The sequence below is a fragment of the Salmo trutta genome, chromosome 33 (assembly GCF_901001165.1).
Source record: "Salmo trutta chromosome 33, fSalTru1.1, whole genome shotgun sequence".
NCBI lineage: Eukaryota > Metazoa > Chordata > Actinopteri > Salmoniformes > Salmonidae > Salmo > Salmo trutta.
This window is the reverse complement of record NC_042989.1, coordinates 2557417-2579509: the sequence shown is the minus strand read 5'-3', so window position 1 is coordinate 2579509 and position 22093 is coordinate 2557417. Positions and strand designations below refer to the sequence as shown.

At 45.0% G+C, this 22093-nt stretch overlaps 1 protein-coding gene across 4 annotated transcripts in view; it reads left to right on the top strand.

The window, feature by feature from the left end:
* foxn3 (forkhead box N3) overlaps positions 1–21518 on the top strand; it is a 119403-nt gene extending 97885 nt beyond the window's left edge. For all 4 annotated transcript variants that reach the window (XM_029729394.1, XM_029729396.1, XM_029729393.1 and 1 more), the window contains 2 exons: positions 15163–15271; positions 16849–21518. In XM_029729394.1, the coding sequence (XP_029585254.1) occupies positions 15163–15271; positions 16849–17386 (647 nt within the window). In that variant the 3' untranslated portion in view covers positions 17387–21518. The remainder of the gene's footprint in view (positions 1–15162; positions 15272–16848) is intronic.
* Positions 21519–22093: the final 575 nt, after the last annotated feature.

Here is a 22093-nt window from a genome sequence, read left to right as displayed (position 1 = left end):
ATTGGAGTGAGAGGAGAGGTGTCTGCACCTCAAGTCAGTCTGGATGGAGTATTTGGGATGCTTCTGTAATCAGGAGGGGGAGGGGAGAGGAGGGAGAGGAGAGAAGAGGAGAGCCAGGTCACATGTATCAACCATAACATCCTCAACTACAACCTCTTCACTCTGACCTCAAACACCCTGATTCCTGACCACAATGTCTCTGAGCACACTGTGTTTGACCGTATAATTTGTGACCACACACACACACACACACACACACACACACACACACACACACACACACACACACACATCCCTGCTCTGACCCAGGAGAAGCCATTCCATTAGTGATAAACACACTCTGTTACCTGGCAACAACATGGATGGCCTATTTTGAACGCTTCAACATCTACATGTCTGAATCTGTCTGCTGCTCCCACAAATATATTCTCCTTTTTCCTGGATATGAGAGATGTGTTTTTTTGTAGTGTGTGTGTGTGTGTATGGACCGCTAAATGGCTACAATGGCTTTGGTATAGAAAGGTTGCAGGTTCGAGTCCCGCTTTGACTGTCCCCCAAATTCACCATGTCTTGGTTAGGAAAAATTGCTTGAGCACTCCTCTTCAGAAGCCTTACCTAAAGTAAGGATCAGGGGAATTGGAGAAGACATGATAAATTTAGTCAAACCTCCAATGAATTAAAGACTATTCTGTTAATTTTGTATTTGTGATGTTCACTCAGTAACCATTAAAGAATCATCATGTTTCGCCTCCTAATCGGCCCGAGCAGTGAAATGTGATATTAAAGCTGTTTGTTTGTGTGTGTGTGTGTGTGGGTGTGTGTGTGTGTGTGTACTCCAGAGAGTCGCTGTGTTCTTCAAGGAAGTGCTTTTGTGTGATGTACTAAGATGAAATAATTGAACAGGCTTCAAGACATCCTCTTTATTTATACATGTCTATTCTTTCACTCTATACATGGCCACAATCAGTACTACTGTATATAGTAATTCTGTTGCATTACAGTGGGCTAAACAGTTACAGTTACTGCAGTGGGTTAAATCAGGGTCACACAGAGTGTTTTCTTGGTAGTTTTAAAGAAATCTACTTTGAAACAAAAGTATACACCTCACACACATGGTTATGGGCTTAAAAAAAGAGGACACCTGTAGCGTGTCAGATGTCGAGTTGGAATGTATTACATTTTGAGTTTGAATCCCAATATTGCAGAAGACTGAAATATGACATAGAAACCCTGAGGCCTCCCGAGTGGCGCAGTGGTCTAAGACACTGCACCGCAGTGCTAGCTGTGCCACTAGAGATTCTGGGTTCGAGTCCAGGCTCTGTCGCAGCCGGCCGCGACCGGGAGACCCATGGGCCGGTGCACAATTGGCTCAGCGCCGTCTGGGTTACGGGAGGGTTTGGAGGTCCTTGTCACATTGCGCACTAGCGACTCCTGTGGCGTGCTGGGCACAGTGCACGCAGACACGGTCGCTAGGTGTACGGTGTTTCCTCTGACACATTGGTGTGGCTGGCTTCTGGGTTTAGTGGGCATTGTGTCTTGAAGCAGCGCGGCTTGGCTGGGTTGTGTTTCAGAGGACGCACGGCTCTTGGCCTTCCCGAGTCCGTACGGGAGTTGCAGCAATGAGACAAGACTGTAATTGGATACCATGAAATTGGGGGTAAAAAAATACATAAAAACCTTGTATTTTCTGCAAAAATTATGTAATTGTGAATTTTTTTAATAACATTCCACCCATGAGGCCTCTAGAGGGAGATTTGGTCATTTGACTGCAGGAAATTAATGGTTAATGTGGCATTCTGTGCATGTGAGCGTTTGTTTGCTTTACATATTTGTGTTTGTGACTCTCTTGATAGTGTCGTTACCTAGGAAGTCAATTCTCTTCCTAAGAAAGTGCCTGACTGCCTGTCTGTCTGTCTGCTCTGTCTGTGTTTGCCACTGCTTGTCTTTGTGAGTAAAAAAAACGTCCTCCCTTGATGTAAAGACCAACTGGAGCGTAGCATAGACCACAGTTTACAAACTCCTCCAGCCCTCTATCTCTCCCTCCACCCCTCCGTCCCTCTCTCTGTATTTACTCTCTCACTCCATCCAGGTTATTGTGTTGACACAAAGACCCACAGCACTCCCCTGCCTGGACCAGCTTCTCCTTTCCTCTCCTTTTTCCTCTCCTCTTTTCCTCTCCTCGTCTCTCTCTTCTCCATACCAATAGATAGAGACATTCTAAAGGACAGAGACAGGGCTTTTCAATACAAGGCCAGTCAGCAGTTTGTTTCTATGAGTAATCTGTGATTTCTGGGAATGAGGCACTAGGCGAGTCTGTATTGACTGTATTGTGTTAGGTACTAGGGAAAGTGCCTCCTCTACAGCCTACCCTAAAGGTCCATAAAAGAGTTTGTGACGCTCTCTGACTCTGTTGTTGTGCCGGTCGTTGTCGATTAAAAGCCGTGGTATTCTTGACGTGAATGAGGCCAAGGTCCTCATGATGACGGTCTATAGGTCAGTGCATTGACGTTACTGTACACCAACAACAGTCAAATGTACAATTATTAATATACCGTTCCTTTCTCCTGCAACTCTTCCCCTTCATTTTCATGATTTGCTTGTAAATAGAATGTGTTTTCTTGGTCAAAATATGAATACATAGGTTAGATAAAATAGAGAATTCCCATGCTGGTGAAAGCTCCAGTCTTGTATAGAGGATGGACGTGAAAGCTGAATGCTGAAGGTAAATGTGTTACATTGAAGTCTATGGTGTGAACTGAGGGTTGTCGTGTGTAACCACAGCAACGCCAGCATGGTGTGTGCAACGCCAGGGTTGTGGGTTCTATTCCCACGGGGGGCCAGTACAAAAAAATGCATGAAATTAAATGTATGCATTCACTACTGTAAATCGCTCTGGATAAGAGCATCTGCTAAATGACTAAAATGTAAAATGTAAATATATAAAGCATCTCCCACCATACCTCAATAGTACTGAAAGTGAAATTACCCTCAACCACAGATCTACAGTCGTGGCCAAAGGTTTTGAGAATGACACAAATATTAATTTCCACAAAGTTTGCTGCTTCAGTGTCTTTAGATATGTTTGTCAGATGTTACTATGGAATAATGAAGTATAATTACAAGCGTCAAAGGCTTTTATTGACAATTACATGAAGTTGATGCAAAGAGTCAATATTTGCAGTGTTGACCCTTCTTTTTCAAGACCTCTGCAATCCACCCTGCCATGCTGTCAATTAACTTCTGGGCCACATCCTGACTGATGGCAGCCCATTCTTGCATAATCAATGCTTGGAGTTTGTCAGAATTTGTGGGTTTTTGTTTGTCCACCCGCCTCTTGAGGATTGACCACAAGTTCTCAATGGGATTAGGGTCTGGGGAGTTTCCTGGCCATGGACTCAAAATATCGATGTTTTGTTCCCCGAGCCACTTAGTTATCACTTTTGTCTTATGGCAAGGTGCTCCATCATGCTGGAAAAGGCATTGTTCGTCACCAAACTGTTCCTGGATGGTTGGGAGAAGTTGCTCTCGGAGGTACCATTCTTTATTCATGGCTGTGTTCTTAGGCAAAATTGTGAGCGAGCCCACTCCCTTGGCTGAGAAGCAACCCCACACATGAATGGTTTCAGGATGCTTTACTGTTGGCATGACACAAGACTGATGGTAGCGCTCACCTTGTCTTCTCTGGACAAGCTTTTTTCCGGATGCCTCGAACAATCAGAAAAGGGATTAATCAGAGAAAATGACTTTACCCCAGTCCTCAGCAGTCCAATCCCTCTACCTTTAGCAGAATATCAGTCTGTCCCTGATGTTTTTCCTGGAGAGAAGTGGCTTCTTTGCTGCCCTTCAGGCCATCCTCCAAAAGTCTTCGCCTCACTGTGCGTGCAGATGATCTCTCACACCTGCCTGCTGCCATTCCTGAGCAAGCTCTGTACTGGTGGTGCCCCAATCCCGCAGCTGAATCAACTTTAGGAGACGGTCCTGGTGCTTGCTGGACTTTCTTGGGCGCCCTGAAGCCTTCTTCACAACAATTGAACCGCTCTCCTTGAAGTTCTTGATGATCTGATATATGGTTGATTTAGGTGCAATCTTACTGGCAACAATATCCTTGCCTGTGAAGCCCTTTTTGTGCAAAGCAATGATGATGGCACATGTTTCCTTGCCGTTAACCATGATTGACAGAGGAAGAACAATGATTCCAAGCACCACCCTCCTTTTGAAGCTTCCAGTTTGTTATTCGAACTCAATCAGCATGACAGAGTGATCTCCAGCCTTGTCCTCGTCAACACTCACACGTGTGTTAACGAGAGAATCACTGACATGATGTCAGCTGGTCCTTTTGTGGCAGGGCTGAAATGCAGTGGAAATGTTTTTGGGGGATTCAGTTCATTTGCATGGCAAAGAGGGACTTTGCAATTAATTGCAATTCATCTGATCACTCTTCATAACATTCTGGAGTATATGCAAAGGCAGTAGTCTGAGGCAGCAGACTTTGAAAATTCATATTTGTGTCATTCTCAAAACTTTTGGCCACGACTGTAGGATCAGATTACCCTATAACCAGTCTCTCCCCCTAGTGGTGAGAGTCTGTAACACATGTTAGTTAGTCAGTTAGACCTGTCAGGATTGTCCAGTCTACCAGCTCTATTTCTACACTCCTCTGTCTGTCATGGAGGGGAAGCATCAAGTGCGCTGCATTGATCGTGAGGTCAAAGTTCAGAGCAGTATTCCATTCCAGTGAGTGTGTATGGATCTAGTTAGGAGCTGTCTGCCAATGTCCCTGGGTCTCAGATTGGCCTTTGACATCTGACCTCTCTGAGAGCTTCAGTGTTTACCCACATGAGGAAATCCATCCACCATCAGAATGGAAGTAGAGAGCAGACTGCAGGCATAACACATAGTCTGTCTCCCAAATCGCAACCGATTCCCTATTTAGCACACTACTTTTGACCAGGGCCCATGGATCTTTGGTCAAAAGTAGTGCACTATATAGGGAATAGGGTGCCAGTTGGGACAAAGAGAGAGATTATTAGAGATGGAGTGAGATATTGAGATGGGTTGAACGAGAGTGCTGGATGTAGGAGATATAGAAACAGATGGAGTTGTTGAGAGGTTTAGTTCTAGAAGCCTAGACATTAATGTGTGCACACAGACACTCAGTAATATCCGTAACACAGGTCTGATACTATTTGAAACTATACTACTTGATACTACTCTCTACCATTCGATTTGACGCTACTTTATAGCACCATTTCCTATCAACTGTGGCATTCCAGTCATTCTTGTATCCGAGCTTAGATACTCTCGAGCTTAGATACTTTCTCTATAAAGGTCTTTGGCCCATCCCCTGATGCCCCTGTGTGTGAATGGACTGCCCCATTGTGTAACATGGACCCAGCTACAATGGAACTACAAAGGGGATCTCCCACTATCCTTTCACCCTGCTAGCCCAACCACACTAATGCCCTTCCCTCTCCGCGTCTCTCTGTCACTTCACATCCTATCACCATGATAGATGGGCAGTGTGTGTGTTGGGGCGTGGGGTCAGGGTACCTCCTGTCTGAGGGCACCCCTTGTGCCCCTCTCTTTTCGAGTGGTGGGTGATAAAAGAGAAAAGAGGGCATTTTCAGCCCAGCTGTTCTATTTAGCCTTCTTCTGGTTGGTTAGCTAGCTTAGCAACTGTCACTATAGCAACCGCAGGTGTATACGGTTGTCATGGCAGTTCGGGGAGAGGGGGTTGCCAAGACAACAATTCCGACTTGCTTGCTTAATGGGCAGGAAGGTGAGCATGATTCTAAACTGATAATATTTCCCCCCCTCTTTTCTTCCCCCTCTCTCACTCTTATTTTGTTTCTCTCTCTCTACAGTCTGCCATCTGCTTTAGATTAGTTCATCCCTCCATCTTTCTTTTTCCCCATTGTGGGGAGGTTGTGTCTCACGTACACCAACGCTGTCGTGTCGCTGGCCAACCGTCCGCCAGAGAGTGGCAGGTGTGCCTGTCAATGCCCTAGCTGTCCCCAATTTCGCGGTCTTCCTCGTCATCACTGTGCCCTCTCTATTGTACTCAAATATCATTCAAAACAAAAGAAAATAATCCAAAGATTATAATTTCACCTAATCCATAAAGTGTCTGGTTCATAGAGGAATACCCGCAGAGATCTGGATCTGTTTGACTAACATGGCTCTTAAATGTAACTTGTTACGACAGAGGTGAATGGAGTCCAAATACCCAGACATTGAGGACTGTAATTTGCGGAGACACGATTGACCTGACCCGGTCATGACGGTTTTAACAGTCAATTGACCCCCTTTCCTTTCTTCTTTCAATAGCATTCTGTCGGGCTCTGTGTGCGCATGTGTGTGTTGAGGAGTCTTGACAGGGGTCTAACTCAGGTCTAACTAATTGAAGCAGTGTGTGAGGGATTGTGCTAGATAGCCACTCGCTGATCGTGTTCGGTTGTCCCTCCTTTCTCTCACTCTTTTAGTTTGTTGTCCAGTCGTATCTTTCCACTGGGTTGACTATGTGGTTATTGGAAAGTGCCTGGGAAAGAAAGAAACGCACTGTCCCACATCCTTCTTTTCTGTTTACAATCTGTCTCTCTCTCTCTCTCTCTCTCTCTCTCTCTCTCTCTCTCTCTCTCTGTCTCTCTGTCTCTCTTTCTCTCTCTCTTCTCTCTCTCTCTCTCTCTCTCTCTCTCTCTCTCTCTCTCTCTCTCTCGTGTTCTGTGTGTTTACAAGCCGTCTCCGTCTGACCAAACTTAATAAAGCCTTTTATGGAGGGAGGGCCTGGGCCAAGGAGAATCGAGAGTGCATGTTTCCCTGTACGTTTCACTCTGAGCTACAGTACAATGTGTAGTAGAGTCATCCTACTTTGGATTTTCTCTTTTATTTAGACACTATTGATGGTAGGTAGATATAGGGGTGTCGATGTAGTTGGGAGAAAGTCAGAAAATGTCTTGGGTGGGATTGGATCTCATGTCGCTGCTGGGCAATATGTGCTGGGTAGACTGCAGCACCTCAGCTCCGCCAAGCTGTTGCACGGTCATAGTATAGCATTGTCTGGGCCTGGATTGTCTGGATCTCTGAGTTGGTTGCTTTGCAGTGAATCATTTTCCTTCCTCCCTCTATTTCTATCGTCTGTATCCCTCCTTCCCTCTGTTGATGATGAGATTTTGTTTATTTTCCTTCACATGATCTGCAATCTGCTTGGTTATTTGTCATTTGGAGTTTCTACGTGTGAACTGTATCATAAAATAAGAGGGGACATTTTATTGCACCAGCCAATACATACATTACCAATAAATACGCCATAAAAAATCACAACAAGGACACACAGACACTAAAAGCAGCATCATCATCTAAAAAATGGCTACCCCAGGAATTCTTAAGTCTTATTACATACAGCTGGGAAGAACTATTGGATATAAGAGCGACGTCAACTTACCAACATTACGACCAGGAATACGACTTTCCCGAAGCGAATCCTCTGTTTGAACCACCACCAAGGACAATGGATCTCAGAAGCCGACTCAAAACAACGGCGCTGCAGAAGGGGAAGACGGAGTGGCATCCTGGTCAGGCTCCATAGACGTGCATATCGCCCACCGCTCCCGAGTATACTACTCGTCAATGTCCAGTCTCTTGACAACAAGGTAGACGAAATTCGAGCAAGGGTTGCTTTCCAGAGAGACATCAGAGATTGTAACATTCTCTGTTTCACGGAAACATGGCTCTCTTGGGATATGTTGTCAGAATCGGTTCAGCCACCGGGCTTCTCCATGCATCACGCTGACAGCGGGTGTGTATGCTTTATGATTAATGACTCGTGGTGTAATCATAACAGCATACAGGAACTCAAGTCTTTCTGCTCACCCGACCTACAATTCCTTATGATCAAATGCCAGCCATAATACCTCACAAGAGAATTGTTATCGTTACAGCTATGTACATTCCCCCTCAAGCCATATATCCTAAGGCTGCATTTACTGTAGCTGGGGATTTTATCAAAGCAAATTTGAGAACAAGGCTACCTAAATTCTATCAGAATATTGATTGCAGTACTCGCAGGGGTAATACACTCGATCACTGCTACTCTAACTTCCGCGATGTATACAAAGCCCTCCCCTGCCCTCCCTTCGGCAAATCCGACCACGACGCCATCGTGCTCCTACCGTCTCATAGGCAGAAACTCAAACAGGATGTACCAGTGACTGAAACCATTCAACGCTGGTCTGACCAATCGGAATCCACGCTTCAAGATTGTTTTGATCACGCGGACTGGGATATGTTCCGGTCAGCCTCAGAGAACAACATGGATCTATACGCTGACTCGGTGAGTGAGTTTATAAGGAAGTTCATTGGAGATGTTGTACCCACTTGTAACGCTTTCCTTTACCGTGGTTGGAGTCGGCCAATTACGCACGGCTGAAATGCGGTCATTCTCCATCTCCACCCCTGACGCGGAAAAACGGTACCCTAGGAAGGAGACGGACTGTTAAAAGAACAGACATTTCTCCGCCTTGACGTAAATGTCATGCTCCAACAGTCGACCAAGCACCATGCGTACAAGGGACACATGTTCAGCGCGGGTAGTGGAGTATATTAGAATGTCATCTATATACACCACTACACCCGCCCGTGCAGGTCCCTGAAGATCTCATCCACAAAGGATTGGAAGACGGATGGAGCATTCATTAACCCATACGGCATGACGAGGTACTCATAGTGCCCAGAAGTGGTGCTAAATGCCGTCTTCCACTCATCCCCTCCCCGGATACGCACCAGGTTGTACGCGCTCCTGAGGTCCAATTTTGTGAAGAAGCGCGCCCCGTGCAATGACTCTGTCATACTAGCGATGAGAGGCAGCAGGTGACTGTATTTTACCGTAATCTGGTTCAAACCTCGATAGTCAATGCACGGGCATAAACCTCCATCCTTCTTCTTCACAAAAAAGAAACTCGAGGAGACAGGTGAAGTGGAAGGCCGAATGTATCCTTGTCCCAGAGATTCGGTGACATATGTCTCCATAGCCGCCGTCTCCCCCCGTGACAGAGGATACATGTGACTCCTGGGAAGTGCAGCGCCCACCCGGAGATTTATCGCACAATCCCCCGGTCGATGGGGTGGTAATTGAGTCGCTTTCTTTTTACAGAAGGCGATTGCCAAATCGGCGTATTCGGTGGGAATGTGCATGGTGGAAACCTGGTTTGGACTTTCCACCGTAGTGGCACCTAAGGAAACACCTACACACCTCCCTGAACACTGACAGGACCATCCCTTGAGAGCCCTCTGTTGCCACGAACTAGTAGGATCATGAGAAGCCAACCAGGGAAGACCCAACACAACAGGAAACGCAGGAGAGTCGATCAGAAAGAGACTAATTCTCTCCTCATGACTCCCCTGCGTTACCATAGCAATGGGAGCTGTGACCTCCCTAATTAGCCCCGACCCTAAAGGACGACTATCTAGGGCATGTACAGGGAAGGGAACATCAACGGGAACAATAGGAATCCCTAATCTATGGGCCAAGGAACGATCAATAAAGTTCCCAGCTGCGCCTGAATCTACTAGCGCCTTATGCTGGGAATGCTGGGAAAACCCCGGAAATCCTATAACCACATGTGAGCAACAGGGGGGTCTTGGTGAGTCGTGTGCCTACTCACCTGAGATGAACCACCAGTGTTCCGCCTGCCACCTTGACTTCCTGGAGAACTTCCTGGAGAACCTCCCCAGCACCGACCAGCAGTGTGCCCTCTGCGGCCACAGCTAGTGCAGGGAATGGTCCCCCCTTCGGTCCCCCTCGTCGCAGCCCCTCCCAACTCCATAGGTGTTGGGTCTAAGGGGCTTGGGGGATGGAACTAACGGACCCCGATCCGGACGTCCGCGGGAGGCCAACAGGTTATCCAGCCGGATAGATAAGTCCACCAGCTGGTCCAGGTTGAGGGTGGTGTCCCTGCAGGCTAGCTCCCTACGAACGTCCTCTCGCAAACTACACCTGTAGTGGTCGATCAGGGCCCGCTCATTCCATCCTGCGCCCGCCGCCAGAGTTCTAAAGTCCAGCGCAAACTCCTGAGCGCTCCTCATCCCCTGTCTTAAATGGAACAAGCGCTCCCCCGCCGCTCTCCCTTCAGGTGGATGATCAAATACTGCCCGAAAGCGGCGGGAGAAGTCCTCGTAGTCATCCAGAGTCAGGCCTTCCCTTCCCCAGATGGCGTTGGCCCACTCCAGGGTTTTACCAGTCAGACAGGAGATGAGGGCGCTCACTCTCTCGCGTCCCGAAGGGGCCAGCTGGACAGATGCCAGGTAGAGCTCCAGCTGGAGTAGGAACCCCTGGCACCCGGCAGCTGTTCCGTCATACGCTCCTGGGAGCGAGAGCCGAATCCCACTGGATCCTGACGACGGATGGGTGGGCATGGGTGTAGGTAGAGGTGCGGGTGGCGGTGGTGTGGCTGGGTCGAAGGGAAATCCTCTTCTCTCCCATCTTTCCATGGTCTGCAGCATGCGATCCATGGCTGTCCCGAGACTCTGTAACATGTTCGCGTGCTGCTGGACGCGCTCCTCTACTGGGATAGGAGGGCTGGTTGCTCCTGCTGACTCCATTAAAAAGGTCCGTGATTCTGTAACGCTTTCGTTTGGAGAAGTAGCGGAGTCAGGCGCAGGAAACAGGGATAAGTGCAAACAAACGTGTTTACTCAAAAACCACAATCAAAAATTCTCCCACAGCAAAATAACACGGTTGGGAGAAACACCTCCAACAACCACTAAACATGAACAATCACGGACAAGACAGAAAGGGAAGACAGAGGGTTAAATAAGGAACAATAATCAGGGAATTGAAAACAGGTGTGTATAATTAAGACAAAACAAAATGAACAGGGAAACATAGATCGGTGGTGACTAGTAAGCCGGTGACGCCGAACGCCGCCCGAACATGGAGAGGGGCCGACTTCGGCGGAAGTCGTGACACCACTGTGACTGTTAAAACCTACCCTAACCAGAAACCGTGGATGGATGGCGGCATTCGCGTAAAACTGAAAGTCCGAACCACCGCATTTAACCATGGAAAGAGGTCTGGGAATATGGCTGAATATAAACAGTGTAGTTCCCTCCGCAAGGCACTCAAACAAGCGAAATGCTGGTACAGGGACAAAGTGGAGTCGCAATTCAATGGCTCAGACACAAGACATATGTGGCAGGGTCTACAGGAAATCATGGACTACAAAAAGAAAACAAGCCACGTCACGCTTCCAGGCAATTTAAACACCTTCTTTACCCGCTTTGAGGATAATACAGTGCCACCGTCACGTACCGCTAACAAGGACTGCGCCCCCCTCTCCCTTCTTCTCCATGGCCGACTTGAGTAAAACATTTAAACGTGTTAACCCTCACAAGGCTGCTGGCCCAGACGACATCCCTAGCTGCGTCCTCAGAGCATGCGCAGACCAGCTGTCTGGTGTGTTTACGGACATATTCAATCGTTCCTTACCCCAGTCTGCTGTCCCCATATGCTTCAAGATGGCCACCATTGTTCCTGTACCCAAGAAGGCAAAGGTAACTGAACTAAATGACTACCGCCACGTAGCACTTACTTCTGTCATCATGAAGTGCTTTGAGAGACTAGTCAAGGATCATATCACCTCCGTCTTACCGGCCACCCTAGACCCATTTCAGTTTGCATACTGCCCCAACAGGTCCACAGACGATGCAATCGCCATCACACTGCACACTGCCCTATCCCATCTGGACAAGAGGAATACCTATGTAAGAATGCTGTTCATTGAGTACAGCTCAGCGTTCAACACCATAGTATCCTCCAAGCTCATCATCAAGCTGGAGGCCCTGGGTCTTAACCCTGCCCTGTGCAATTGGGTCCTGGACTTTCTGACAGGCCGTCCCCAGGTGGTGAAGGTAGGAAACAACATCTTCACTTCACTGACCCTCAACACTGGGGCCCCACAAGGTTGCGTGCTCAGACCCTCCTGTACTCCCTTTTCATCCACGACTGCGTGGCCATGCATGCCTCCAACTCAATCATCAAGTTTGCAGACGACACAACAGTAGTGGGCTTGATTACCAACAACGACGAGACAGGGAGGAGGTGAGGGCACTCAGAGTGTGGTGTCAGGATAACAACCTCTCACTCAACGTCAACAAAACAAAGGAGATGATCGTGGACTTCAGGAAACAGCAGAGGGAGCACCCCCCTATCCACATCGAAGGGACAGCAGTGGAGAAGGTGGAAAGTTTTAAGTTCCTTGGTGTACACATCACAGACAAACTGAAGTGGTCCACCCACACAGACAGTGTGGTGAAGAAGGCGCAACAGCGCCTAATTTGGCTTGTCACCCAAAACCCTAACATACTTTTACAGATTTGCACAATCGAGAGCATCCTGTCGGGCTGTATCACAGCCTGGTATGGCAACTGCTCCGACCTCAACCGTAAGGCTCTCCAGAGGGTAGTGCGGTCTGCACAACGCATCACCGGGGGCAAACTACCTGCCCTCCATGACATCTACAGCACCCGATGTCACAGGAAGGCCAAAAAGATCATCAAGGACAACAACCGAGCCACTGCCTGTTCACACCTCTACCATCCAGAAGGTGAGGTCAGTACAGGTGCATTAAAGCTGGGACTGAGAGACTGAAAAACAGCTTCTATCTCAAGGCCATCAGACTGCTAAATAGCAATCATTAACTCAGAGAGGCTGCTGCCTACATTGAGACCCAATCACTGGCCACTTTAATAAATGGAACAATGCCACTTTAAAAAATGCCACATCAATAATGTTTACATATCTTACATTACTCATAGACTATGTATGTACTGTATTTTATACCATCTATTACACATTGCCTATGCTGCTCGGGCCATCACTCATCCATATATTTATATGTACATATTCTCATTCACCCCTTTAGATTTGTGTGTGTTAGATAGTTGTTGGAGAATTGTTAGATTACTTGTTTGATATTACTGCACTGTCGGAACTAGAAGCACAAGCATTTTGCTACACCTGCATTAACATCTACTAACCATGTGTATGTGACCAATACAATTTGATTTGATAAAAAAAACTAACTGTTCGTGTTAAAAAGCCTCATAGCAGATGGTAAAAAAAAAAACATTCTGTTTTGGACCTGGATAAACTAAATCTGTCTGCCATCGCACTGCGATATTCCAGGCTGATACTGTGGAGGGGTTAGTTAGTGTTGGCCTCTATACTCCTGAGGTTTTGAGGGTCCGCTTATCCAGGATGGGGTCTAGTTTGTCCTGGTGGGTGCCGATGGTAGATCCAGCCTCCTTGATGATTTAGTTTAGCCTGTTTGCATCCACCTTAGTGATGTTACCCTTTGGAGCATTTTTTAGCAGACATCAAAGGATCTGAGCTTCCTTAAAAGGAGTAGCTTTTGTTGAGCCTTTTTAAAAACCATGGAGGTGTTCTCTTTCCACTGCAGCTTATCGTCAATCACCACCCCCAGGTATTTGGTAAATTAAGTCTTTAACCAGCTCATACGTACACTGCATTTGGAAAGTATTCAGACCCCTTCACTTTTTCCGCATTTTGTTACGTTACAGCCTTAATCTAAAATGTATTCAATTGTTTTTTCCCCCTTATCAATCTACACACGATACCCCATAATGACAAAGCAAAAACAGGTTTTTAGATTTTTTTTGCTAAAATATTAAAAATAAAAAACAGAAATATTATATTTACTTAAGTATTCACACACTTTACTCAGTACTTTGTTGAAGCACCTTTGGCAGCGATTACAGCCCCGAGTCTTCTTGGTTATGACTCTAAAAGCTTGGCACACCTATATTTGGGTAGTTTTCCCCTTCCTCTTTGCAGATCCTCTCAAGCTCTGTCAGGTTGGATGGGGAGCGTCATTGCACAACTATTTTCATGTCTCCAGAGATGTTCGATTGGGTTCAATTCCGGGCTCTGGCTGGGCCACTCAAGGACATTCAGAGACTTGTCCTGAAGCCACTCCTGCGTTATCTTGGCTGTGTGCTTAGGGTTGTTGTCCTGTTGGAAGGTGAACCTTCGCCCCAGTCTGAGGTCCTGAGCGCTCTGGAGCAGGTTTTCATCAATGATCTCTCTGTACTTTGCTCTGTTCATCTTTCCCTTTAATCCTGACTACTCTCACAGTCTCTGCCGCTGAAAATAAACCCCACAACATGATGCTGCTACCACCACACTTCACTGTAGGGATGGTGCCAGGTTTCCTCCAGACATGACGCTTGGCATTCAGGCCAAAGAGTTACATTTTGGTTTCATCAGACCAGAGAATCTTGTTTGAGTCTTTAGGTGCCTTTTAGCAAACTCCAAGCTGGTTGTCATCTGCCTTTTACTGAGGAGTGGCTTCCGTCTGGCCACTCACCGTTAAGGCCCGATTGGTGGAGTGCTGCAGAGATGGTTGTCCTTCTGGAAGGTTCTCCCATCTCCACAGAGGAACTCTGGAGCTCTGTCAGAGTGACCATGGTTACCTCCTTGACAAACCCCTTTTCCCCTGATTGCTCAGTTTGGCTGGGCGGCCAGCTCTAGGAAGATTCTTGGTGGTTCCAAACTTCTTCTATTTAAAAATTATGTGTTGTTGGGGACATTCAATGCTGGAGACATTTTTTGGTACCCTTCCCCAGATCTGTACCTCGACACAATCCTGTCTCGGAGGTCTACAGAAAATTCCTTCAACCTCATGGCTTGGCTTTTGCACTATCAACTGTGGTACCTTATATAGGCAGGTGTGTGCCTTTCCAAATCAATTGACTTTACCTCCAATCAAGTTGTAGAAACATCTCAAGGATGATCAATGGAAACAGGATCCACCTGAGATCAATTTCAAGTCTTATAGCAAAGTGTCTGAATACTAATGTACATAAGGTATTTATTTGTCTAAAAACCTGTTTTCGCTTTGTCATTATAGGGTATTGTGTGTAGATTTTAGAATAAGGCTGTAACATAAAATGTGAAAAAGTCAAGGGGTCTGAATACTTTCTGAATGTACTGTGTGTGTGTGTGTGTGTGTGTGTGTGTGTGTGTGTGTGTGTGTGTGTGTGTGTGTGTGTGTGTGTGTGTGTGTGTGTGTGTGTGTGTGTGTGTGTGTGTGTGTGTGTGTGTGTTACTGACCCTCTCTCTCGCCTCTCTCTTCCCTTTATCTTTAGTCCCTCAGGGAGTGATCCGGAACGGAGCCAGGATGATGAGTCAGGCCCTTTACCCAGGAATACGACCACTGCCCATCAACCCCTTAGAGAGCAGGACAGCCGCAGTCAGGTTGGTATACCTGCCATAGAGAGAGACACACATATATGCACAGTCGCACACACACAGACACACACACTCATGCAAGGGATGGCGTGGAAGCGTTAGGGACAGACATTTAGGAGGGGTGAAAGCTGCATGTTCAGACAGGACACACACATGCTCATATGCTATTATACACTCTCACACACAGAATGTTCTGGCCTGAGGCGGTGACAGCCTCACGTGGAAACACAGTGATTCCAGCTGAGCTCTGTCTAGCTCGGTGTTATAGATCAAACTGTATTCTGGGATAAGTGGTAGGTAGGGACACAACTGACAGCTGCACACAAACGATAACATTATAGCTCAGCATTTCGCTACACCCGCAATAACATCTGTTAAATATGTGTATGTGACCAATAAAATTTGATTTGAAAAACTGTGGTACCACAGCAGTGTAGTTTGACGTAGTATAAACACAGAGAGACAGAATCCACACATAAACAGGTGCCTTTCCCCATCCGTTCTTTGTGTCTTTCACGCAGGCACACAGACGAACACACTCAGTCAGAGCAGAGAGAGAGGGTGAGTGACTGACTGACTGACATGAATAATAGATAGGATTTGTCTTAGACTGCTGTGCTCCTCCTATAATTCATGAGGTTTAAATGCACAGAGCAGCCAGGATGGCCAGATACACTCAGAGCTGGGCTTTTAACAACATGCACACTTGCCAGAGTTAGTTGGGAAGCTGCATGACATGATGCAGAGTGATGGAGGGAACATCTTTGACTTAACTTAGCTGGTTGGGCTGTAATAGCTATAGGAGAATGGAAAAGCATCAAGGGATCGTTCACTTTTGTTGAAGTTTTAGTTCATTTACAACATACCTATTCCTTTATAGGAAAGAACGGAATAGCCTTAACGAAAATAGTATGATAACGTTTATAATAATTAATGACACCACTTCACTGTTAACCCCCCTCAGCGCTCTAGCACACAGTATTCATACAACAGTTATAACACTTCATAAAGTTGTTACGACACCAACAAGGTGACATGACATTATGATGATCACCAATGTAGGATATGTAGTGCTATCAGCCAGCTACACCGCTGAATTGAATTGAATTAAAGTGAATCGACTCAAATCGAATGTTACTTCATTAATCCCGAGACGGTGATTGATTTGTCACAGGTTTTATTTTGAATTCACAGCTGTTCCAAAAATGCACAGCAAATAGAGCTACTTTGCATTACACGATTCCCACATCTACCTGATGGCAGAGTGTAGGGCTAAATCCATTAGAATAATCATCCACGTAGCATTAGCTCTTTAGCTCTGTACTCCGGTCTCTGAAGTGGCCACTCGGAGATGAGCCCAGTCTAATTGAATTAGCTGATGACTCGCTGATTAGCGGTCACAGCTAGCATTGCTCTGTGTGTCTGATGTACTCACTGAAGCTTGTGTGCGTGTGTGTGTGCGTGTGTGTGTGTGTGACATAAGTCAAACGCAGGTAGCTGTGAAGTGTGTCTAATGTTGACATCAGTGTATCTACGGTTGGCTTCAGTGTATTTATGTCCATTTCATCTCTGTCTCTCTCCAGATCTGTGCTGTCCGGAGGCTGTCGGAAGCATAGCATCAGCCATCCCGCCTGCGACTCCCCGTTGGTCAGCAGCGACCCCAAGGAGGACCACACCTACAGCACCAACCAATCGGATGACGGCAGCGACTACACCAGCGACTCCAGTCTCCGCAGCAACGGCCCCGTCGCCCGGGATGTCGCCAACGATTCAGACTTCGACGATGAGGATGATGATGACAAGAGCAAGATTCAGCTGGAGATCAAGAAGGAAGAGCCGCGCGATTGGCCCATAGACACGATAGACTCCGCCCTTTCCAGCCAGCAGCACAACAAGAAGCGGCATCACTTCCTGAAAGCCAAGCAGCGGATGGGTGTGGCTAGTGATACGCTCCCGCTGAAAAAGCGGCGCACGGAAAAGCCGCCAGAGAGCGATGACGAGGAGATGAAGGAGGCAGCGGGTTCGCTGCTCCACCTGGCGGGCGTCCGCGCCTGCTTAAACAATATCACTAACAGAACCGCCAAGGGCCAGAAAGAGCAGAAAGAACCCACGAAAAACTGACCCCTGAGACTTGAGAGAGAAAGAGAGACTTAGCTGAGAGAGTGAAGATTTTCAAAGAAAAAAAAGGAGATAGAGAGAACGGAAATACAAAACATCACTTTTAATATAGAAATGTATGCTTTCTTTTTTTCAGGATATCAGGTGAATTCTGAATGATTTGTGGCAATATAAAAAACAATCACTTTGTTTTCCTGTATTTAAAGTTACTGTCTATAGGGTTGATTTTCTTTTCTTTCTTTTCTTTACGTTTTTTAAAATTATTTTTTATTTGTTTAAAGGAGATTAAAGCCATAGATGAACCTTTTTCTGATATTCAGCTAAGTTAGCAGGTTTCCGTTGGCTGAAAGTAAAGTGAGCGAGAGAAAAAAAATAGCTTTTTGAAAAACTGCCCCATCGTGGATTGGCTTGGAGGTATGAATAGGGGATCACCTTGTTAATGTCAAAATGTACCCATTCTGCAGCTATTGCCCTTTACAGTCTCATCAGATGCAGCTAACACTAAGTACATTTCTACAGGCTCATAACTTGTTACTTCAGTAGAATTTACAGGTAAAACGTTATTATGAGGTGCTTATCACGGACTATTTTGTTTTTACAGTGATATACATCATTCAAATGAAATAAAGTATTCAGGGTCAGATCTTAACTTGATCTGCATTGATGTCTATGGGCTGCATATTTCAGTTAGGATGTGACCATATACATAAATGTCACAACAACCAAGCACAAATCCACATGCTATACTGGCTAAAGCAATGTTTATATTAGTCAACTATTCCACTGAAGTAACACAGGTATATGCTGACATGGATAGGAGTGCCACAGATAAACATAGTTTGGCAAACTATCCCCTGTGTTGGGTACCAAACTTTCAAAAACAATGGCATTCTAATTTGCCTTGGAACTTCCGGTGCTAAAAAGGCGGCTATAAAAAAATATATATATATAAAACCCAGTTTGCCAACTCTGTCTTGTCTGTGTGCAAGGAAGCTGCCACAGAAAAAATGTTGCATGAAATTCTGGGAAGTTGTTAGCTTTAGTGACTATTAGCCTAGCCAACCCCATAGAAGAGACACTCATCAGTAGCGTAGCCAAGCTCATAGAAGAGACACTAGGCAGTCAGTTAATGTGTGTCAGTGTTGGGACAGTGCCAAAGAGAATCTCTTGGTCAGCCCAGTGATGATGGTAGCACTTCCTTAGCTAACTGTCCTTCTGACCGCTAATCACATTTAGCCACCAGCGCTAGCTAGCGTGCCAATGCGGAGGGGACAGTTATGTTTTCACCTTAATGGTTGACTGTAGGACTGTAGTGGGATGAAGGACACTGGTACAAGTTAGATGTAGGAAAGGCTTGTTTTATTTTGACAGGGTGTTCTCTAAATGTAAACTAATTTAGTTCGCTAAAAGCCATAAGCTAATAGTCTAGCAAGCGCTTATCAGAGAGGGAAATAACTGATAATATGTCAAGATAACCTCAAAACTGCCTGTGTCCTTTTATGAAAGCAATCAACGTGAATCATTGCGTTATAATCCAGTGACATGATGTAGTGATATTTTTCCTGTGGCACAAACACCTGAATACCTTCATTGGTTGGAAAGGAAATGATGCTATGGAACCTGCCAATTATATTTTGTGTGAGAAGAATAATGATATGACTGTGGAGTTGTTAATTTTTGTGTTTGTTTTTTTTTGTTTGTGTTTACTTACCCACTCTCATGACGTAATAAAGCAATTTCATCCAGTCAGGATAACACTGTATAAAAAGTAAAACTAGATTTTGATTTTTTTTTTTAAGCAATGTAGCCAGCAGGATTTTTCCAAATCGTGTTGCATGGGTTCTGTAAAGAAAAAGAGAAAAAACTGTTTTCTATTCAGACAAAGTTCATGTTAGGTAAATAATGTATTTAGCATGAAGCATGAATTATTTTCATATAAGTATCCTAGCGAACAAAAAGGTTCTGCCTCGAAGTTCTGCGCCCATAGGTGTGGAATCCTTCTCTGCTGTTTTGTCTTCTTCTTTTTGACTTGATGATTTGTTTCCTGTCGTCCTTACTCATCTTTGTTTTAACGTGGGCTTTGAAAAAATACAGTAATAACATCTTGTTCAGGGACAAAAAGACGGTCTGTGGGGCAAATCTCTTTCTGCAATATGAGGATAACTCGCTCCACCCGTGGATACAGGGATAGATAGCAACTCCCTTCGTCCATAGTTGACAAAACCAGAATGTCCCAGTGTTTGTATGTAGTCGCTAGATGGCCATGCTAGAAAAGACAACATTTTAAAAAGTTCTTGGCATGAAGATCAGTTATTTGTGGACTGAAAGCACCAAACTTTCAGCGTACCTCTGTCCTCTCCAGCATGGCCGTATAGTGACTACTGTGTCTGATGGGTTTTCCCTGACGGCAGAATGTTGGAGCCCATGTGATAAAAGAGAGGTTAGGTAGTGAGTGTCAGTCTTCTGTTCCCCATACCCCCCCCCTTATTTATTTTCTAAGGTTTTAGACGTCTTTGATATTTCAGGGTCTTCCATTTTTCAATGACACAAGAGTTTAACCGAGTAAGTGTTTTTATGTCGTCGTTGTTTTGGGTTTATTTTATGTCTCGCTGTGTTTTTGCCATTTCTACTCTAGCAACTCTTCAGGTCTTGTTGTCAGTATTATTAGGCAGGCTACCATAGACTCGTTGCACATGAAAATAACACAAAGTAAATTACGCAGTACGATGGCAAGATAAATACAAACTCTATAGTGCATATTTTCACATTATCTCGCCAGATTGCACTAAGATATTAAAATAAAGATATTGTCTAAGTTCAGTGCCAAAGCCTGTAATAATTCCTTATCTACCTGAAATTGATGACACACATATTTGATCTGTATGTCAAGACAAAAAATGACCAGTGAGCTGTAGCATTTCTGTCAGATACCCTTTCTGCGTTATGTGCTACTGATTTTTGTTGAAACCTACCACATTATTTGGATTTTTTTTGCTACCGATCATTGCTCATTGGAATGATTTTCATTTTTAGTTGAATATAACACCCTATATCCCATAGTGCACTACTCTTGACCTGAGCTAACCCAGAGCTAACTAACCCAATGTGGCTCTGGTCAAAAGTAGAGCGCTATATGGGAAATAAGGTATCATTTGGTACCTGTGATGAGCTTTTGTCTACTAGACTGCTTCGTATGTCAATGTATCTTCAACTGATAAATATATTATATGATTTATTCCCATTGTTACGTTATCCTTTGAGGAATACAGCCTTCCTTGGACGATAACAGTCACTAGATAACTCTTCCTCCAATCACAATCCTTCAGGTGCCACAATGTTGGAGGAGGAAGACGTGTTCTCAAAATATTGAATATGAATTATTATTAATGAACTGTCAAAATTAGCCTGGCAAATAATGATATATTGATGAGTCAAAAAAAAAAGTTTATTTGTTTCATTGTGTTTTTTGTTGATATTTTGTTTGGTTTATGTCTGTTCAACTGCCATTTTTCAGTTTATTGTTTGTAGGGGTTTTCTGAGGAGGAGGAGAAGAAAGAGCAATGGATCGTCAGTTTCAAGTTATTTGTAGTACACTTCACCTGGTAATCATGGAAACTGCATGGTACCTTATGGCACTTATGGCACAAATTCCAATAGAATCGGCTACTATTTGGTCTCAAAGGATCCGTAGTTGTGCTAATCGCTGAAACGACTGCCAGCAATTTCGTTATACCACTGTTATTGGTAACAAAGAAACAAAATACCAAAAAGTCACCGTGTAGTTTCTATGTAAATACCAGGTAGGTGGTGTTCTGTAAAAACATGCTACCGATCGTTTCTGTGTCCTGTTTTTGAACCATGTAGTCTTGATGGCATGACCTTACAGCTGATCTGTTAATATGGAGACCGACTTCCGTAGGTGCGTTCTGTATTTCCTTGACGTGTATTCATATTGCCAAAGACAAACTACTTCATTAATTCATGTAAATATCACCTTGTCCATTACTATGACGAAAGTATGTTTGTTTAAAAAAAAAATGGTTTTGTTTTTCCGAAGAAAACAAAAAGCTAACATAAAGTTTCTGTGTTGTATTGTCTTCCAGTTGCAATAAAAGAAAACCGCATTGCAAAAAGTTACTCCTGTGATCATGTTTCTTCAATAAGTCCACAGCAAATTCTCCACTATTAAATCAACACTGTTCCAGTGTCTATGCGGCTCCACACTTTTCAGTGTTAAATTGACAGTGTAAAGCATAATTATTTGCATAATTCCCAGTGTGCTTTGCCTTTTGAGTGAATTGTAGATGCCACCCATTGTTAGGAGTGTGTATCAGAGGTGAAGTCAGGTGCAGGAGAGCAGGCGCACTTTTTATTCCGGTCAAAATGACATAAAATGTGCCCAAAACACGGAACATAGACAAAAAGTAATGCGCGTAACAATATCCACAATATCAAAACACACGTAACACAAACAATCCTACACAAAGACGTGATGGGGAACAGAGGAATTAATACATATGAATTGATTGGGGAATGAAAACCAGGTGTGCAGGGAACAAGACAAAACAAATGTGGATACATGAAAAATGGAGCGGCGATGGCTAGAAAGCCCGTGACGTCGACCGCTGAACGCCGCCCGAACAAGGAGAGGAGCCGACTTCGGCGGAAGTTGTGACAGTACCCCCCCCCGACGCGCGGCTCCAGCGGTGC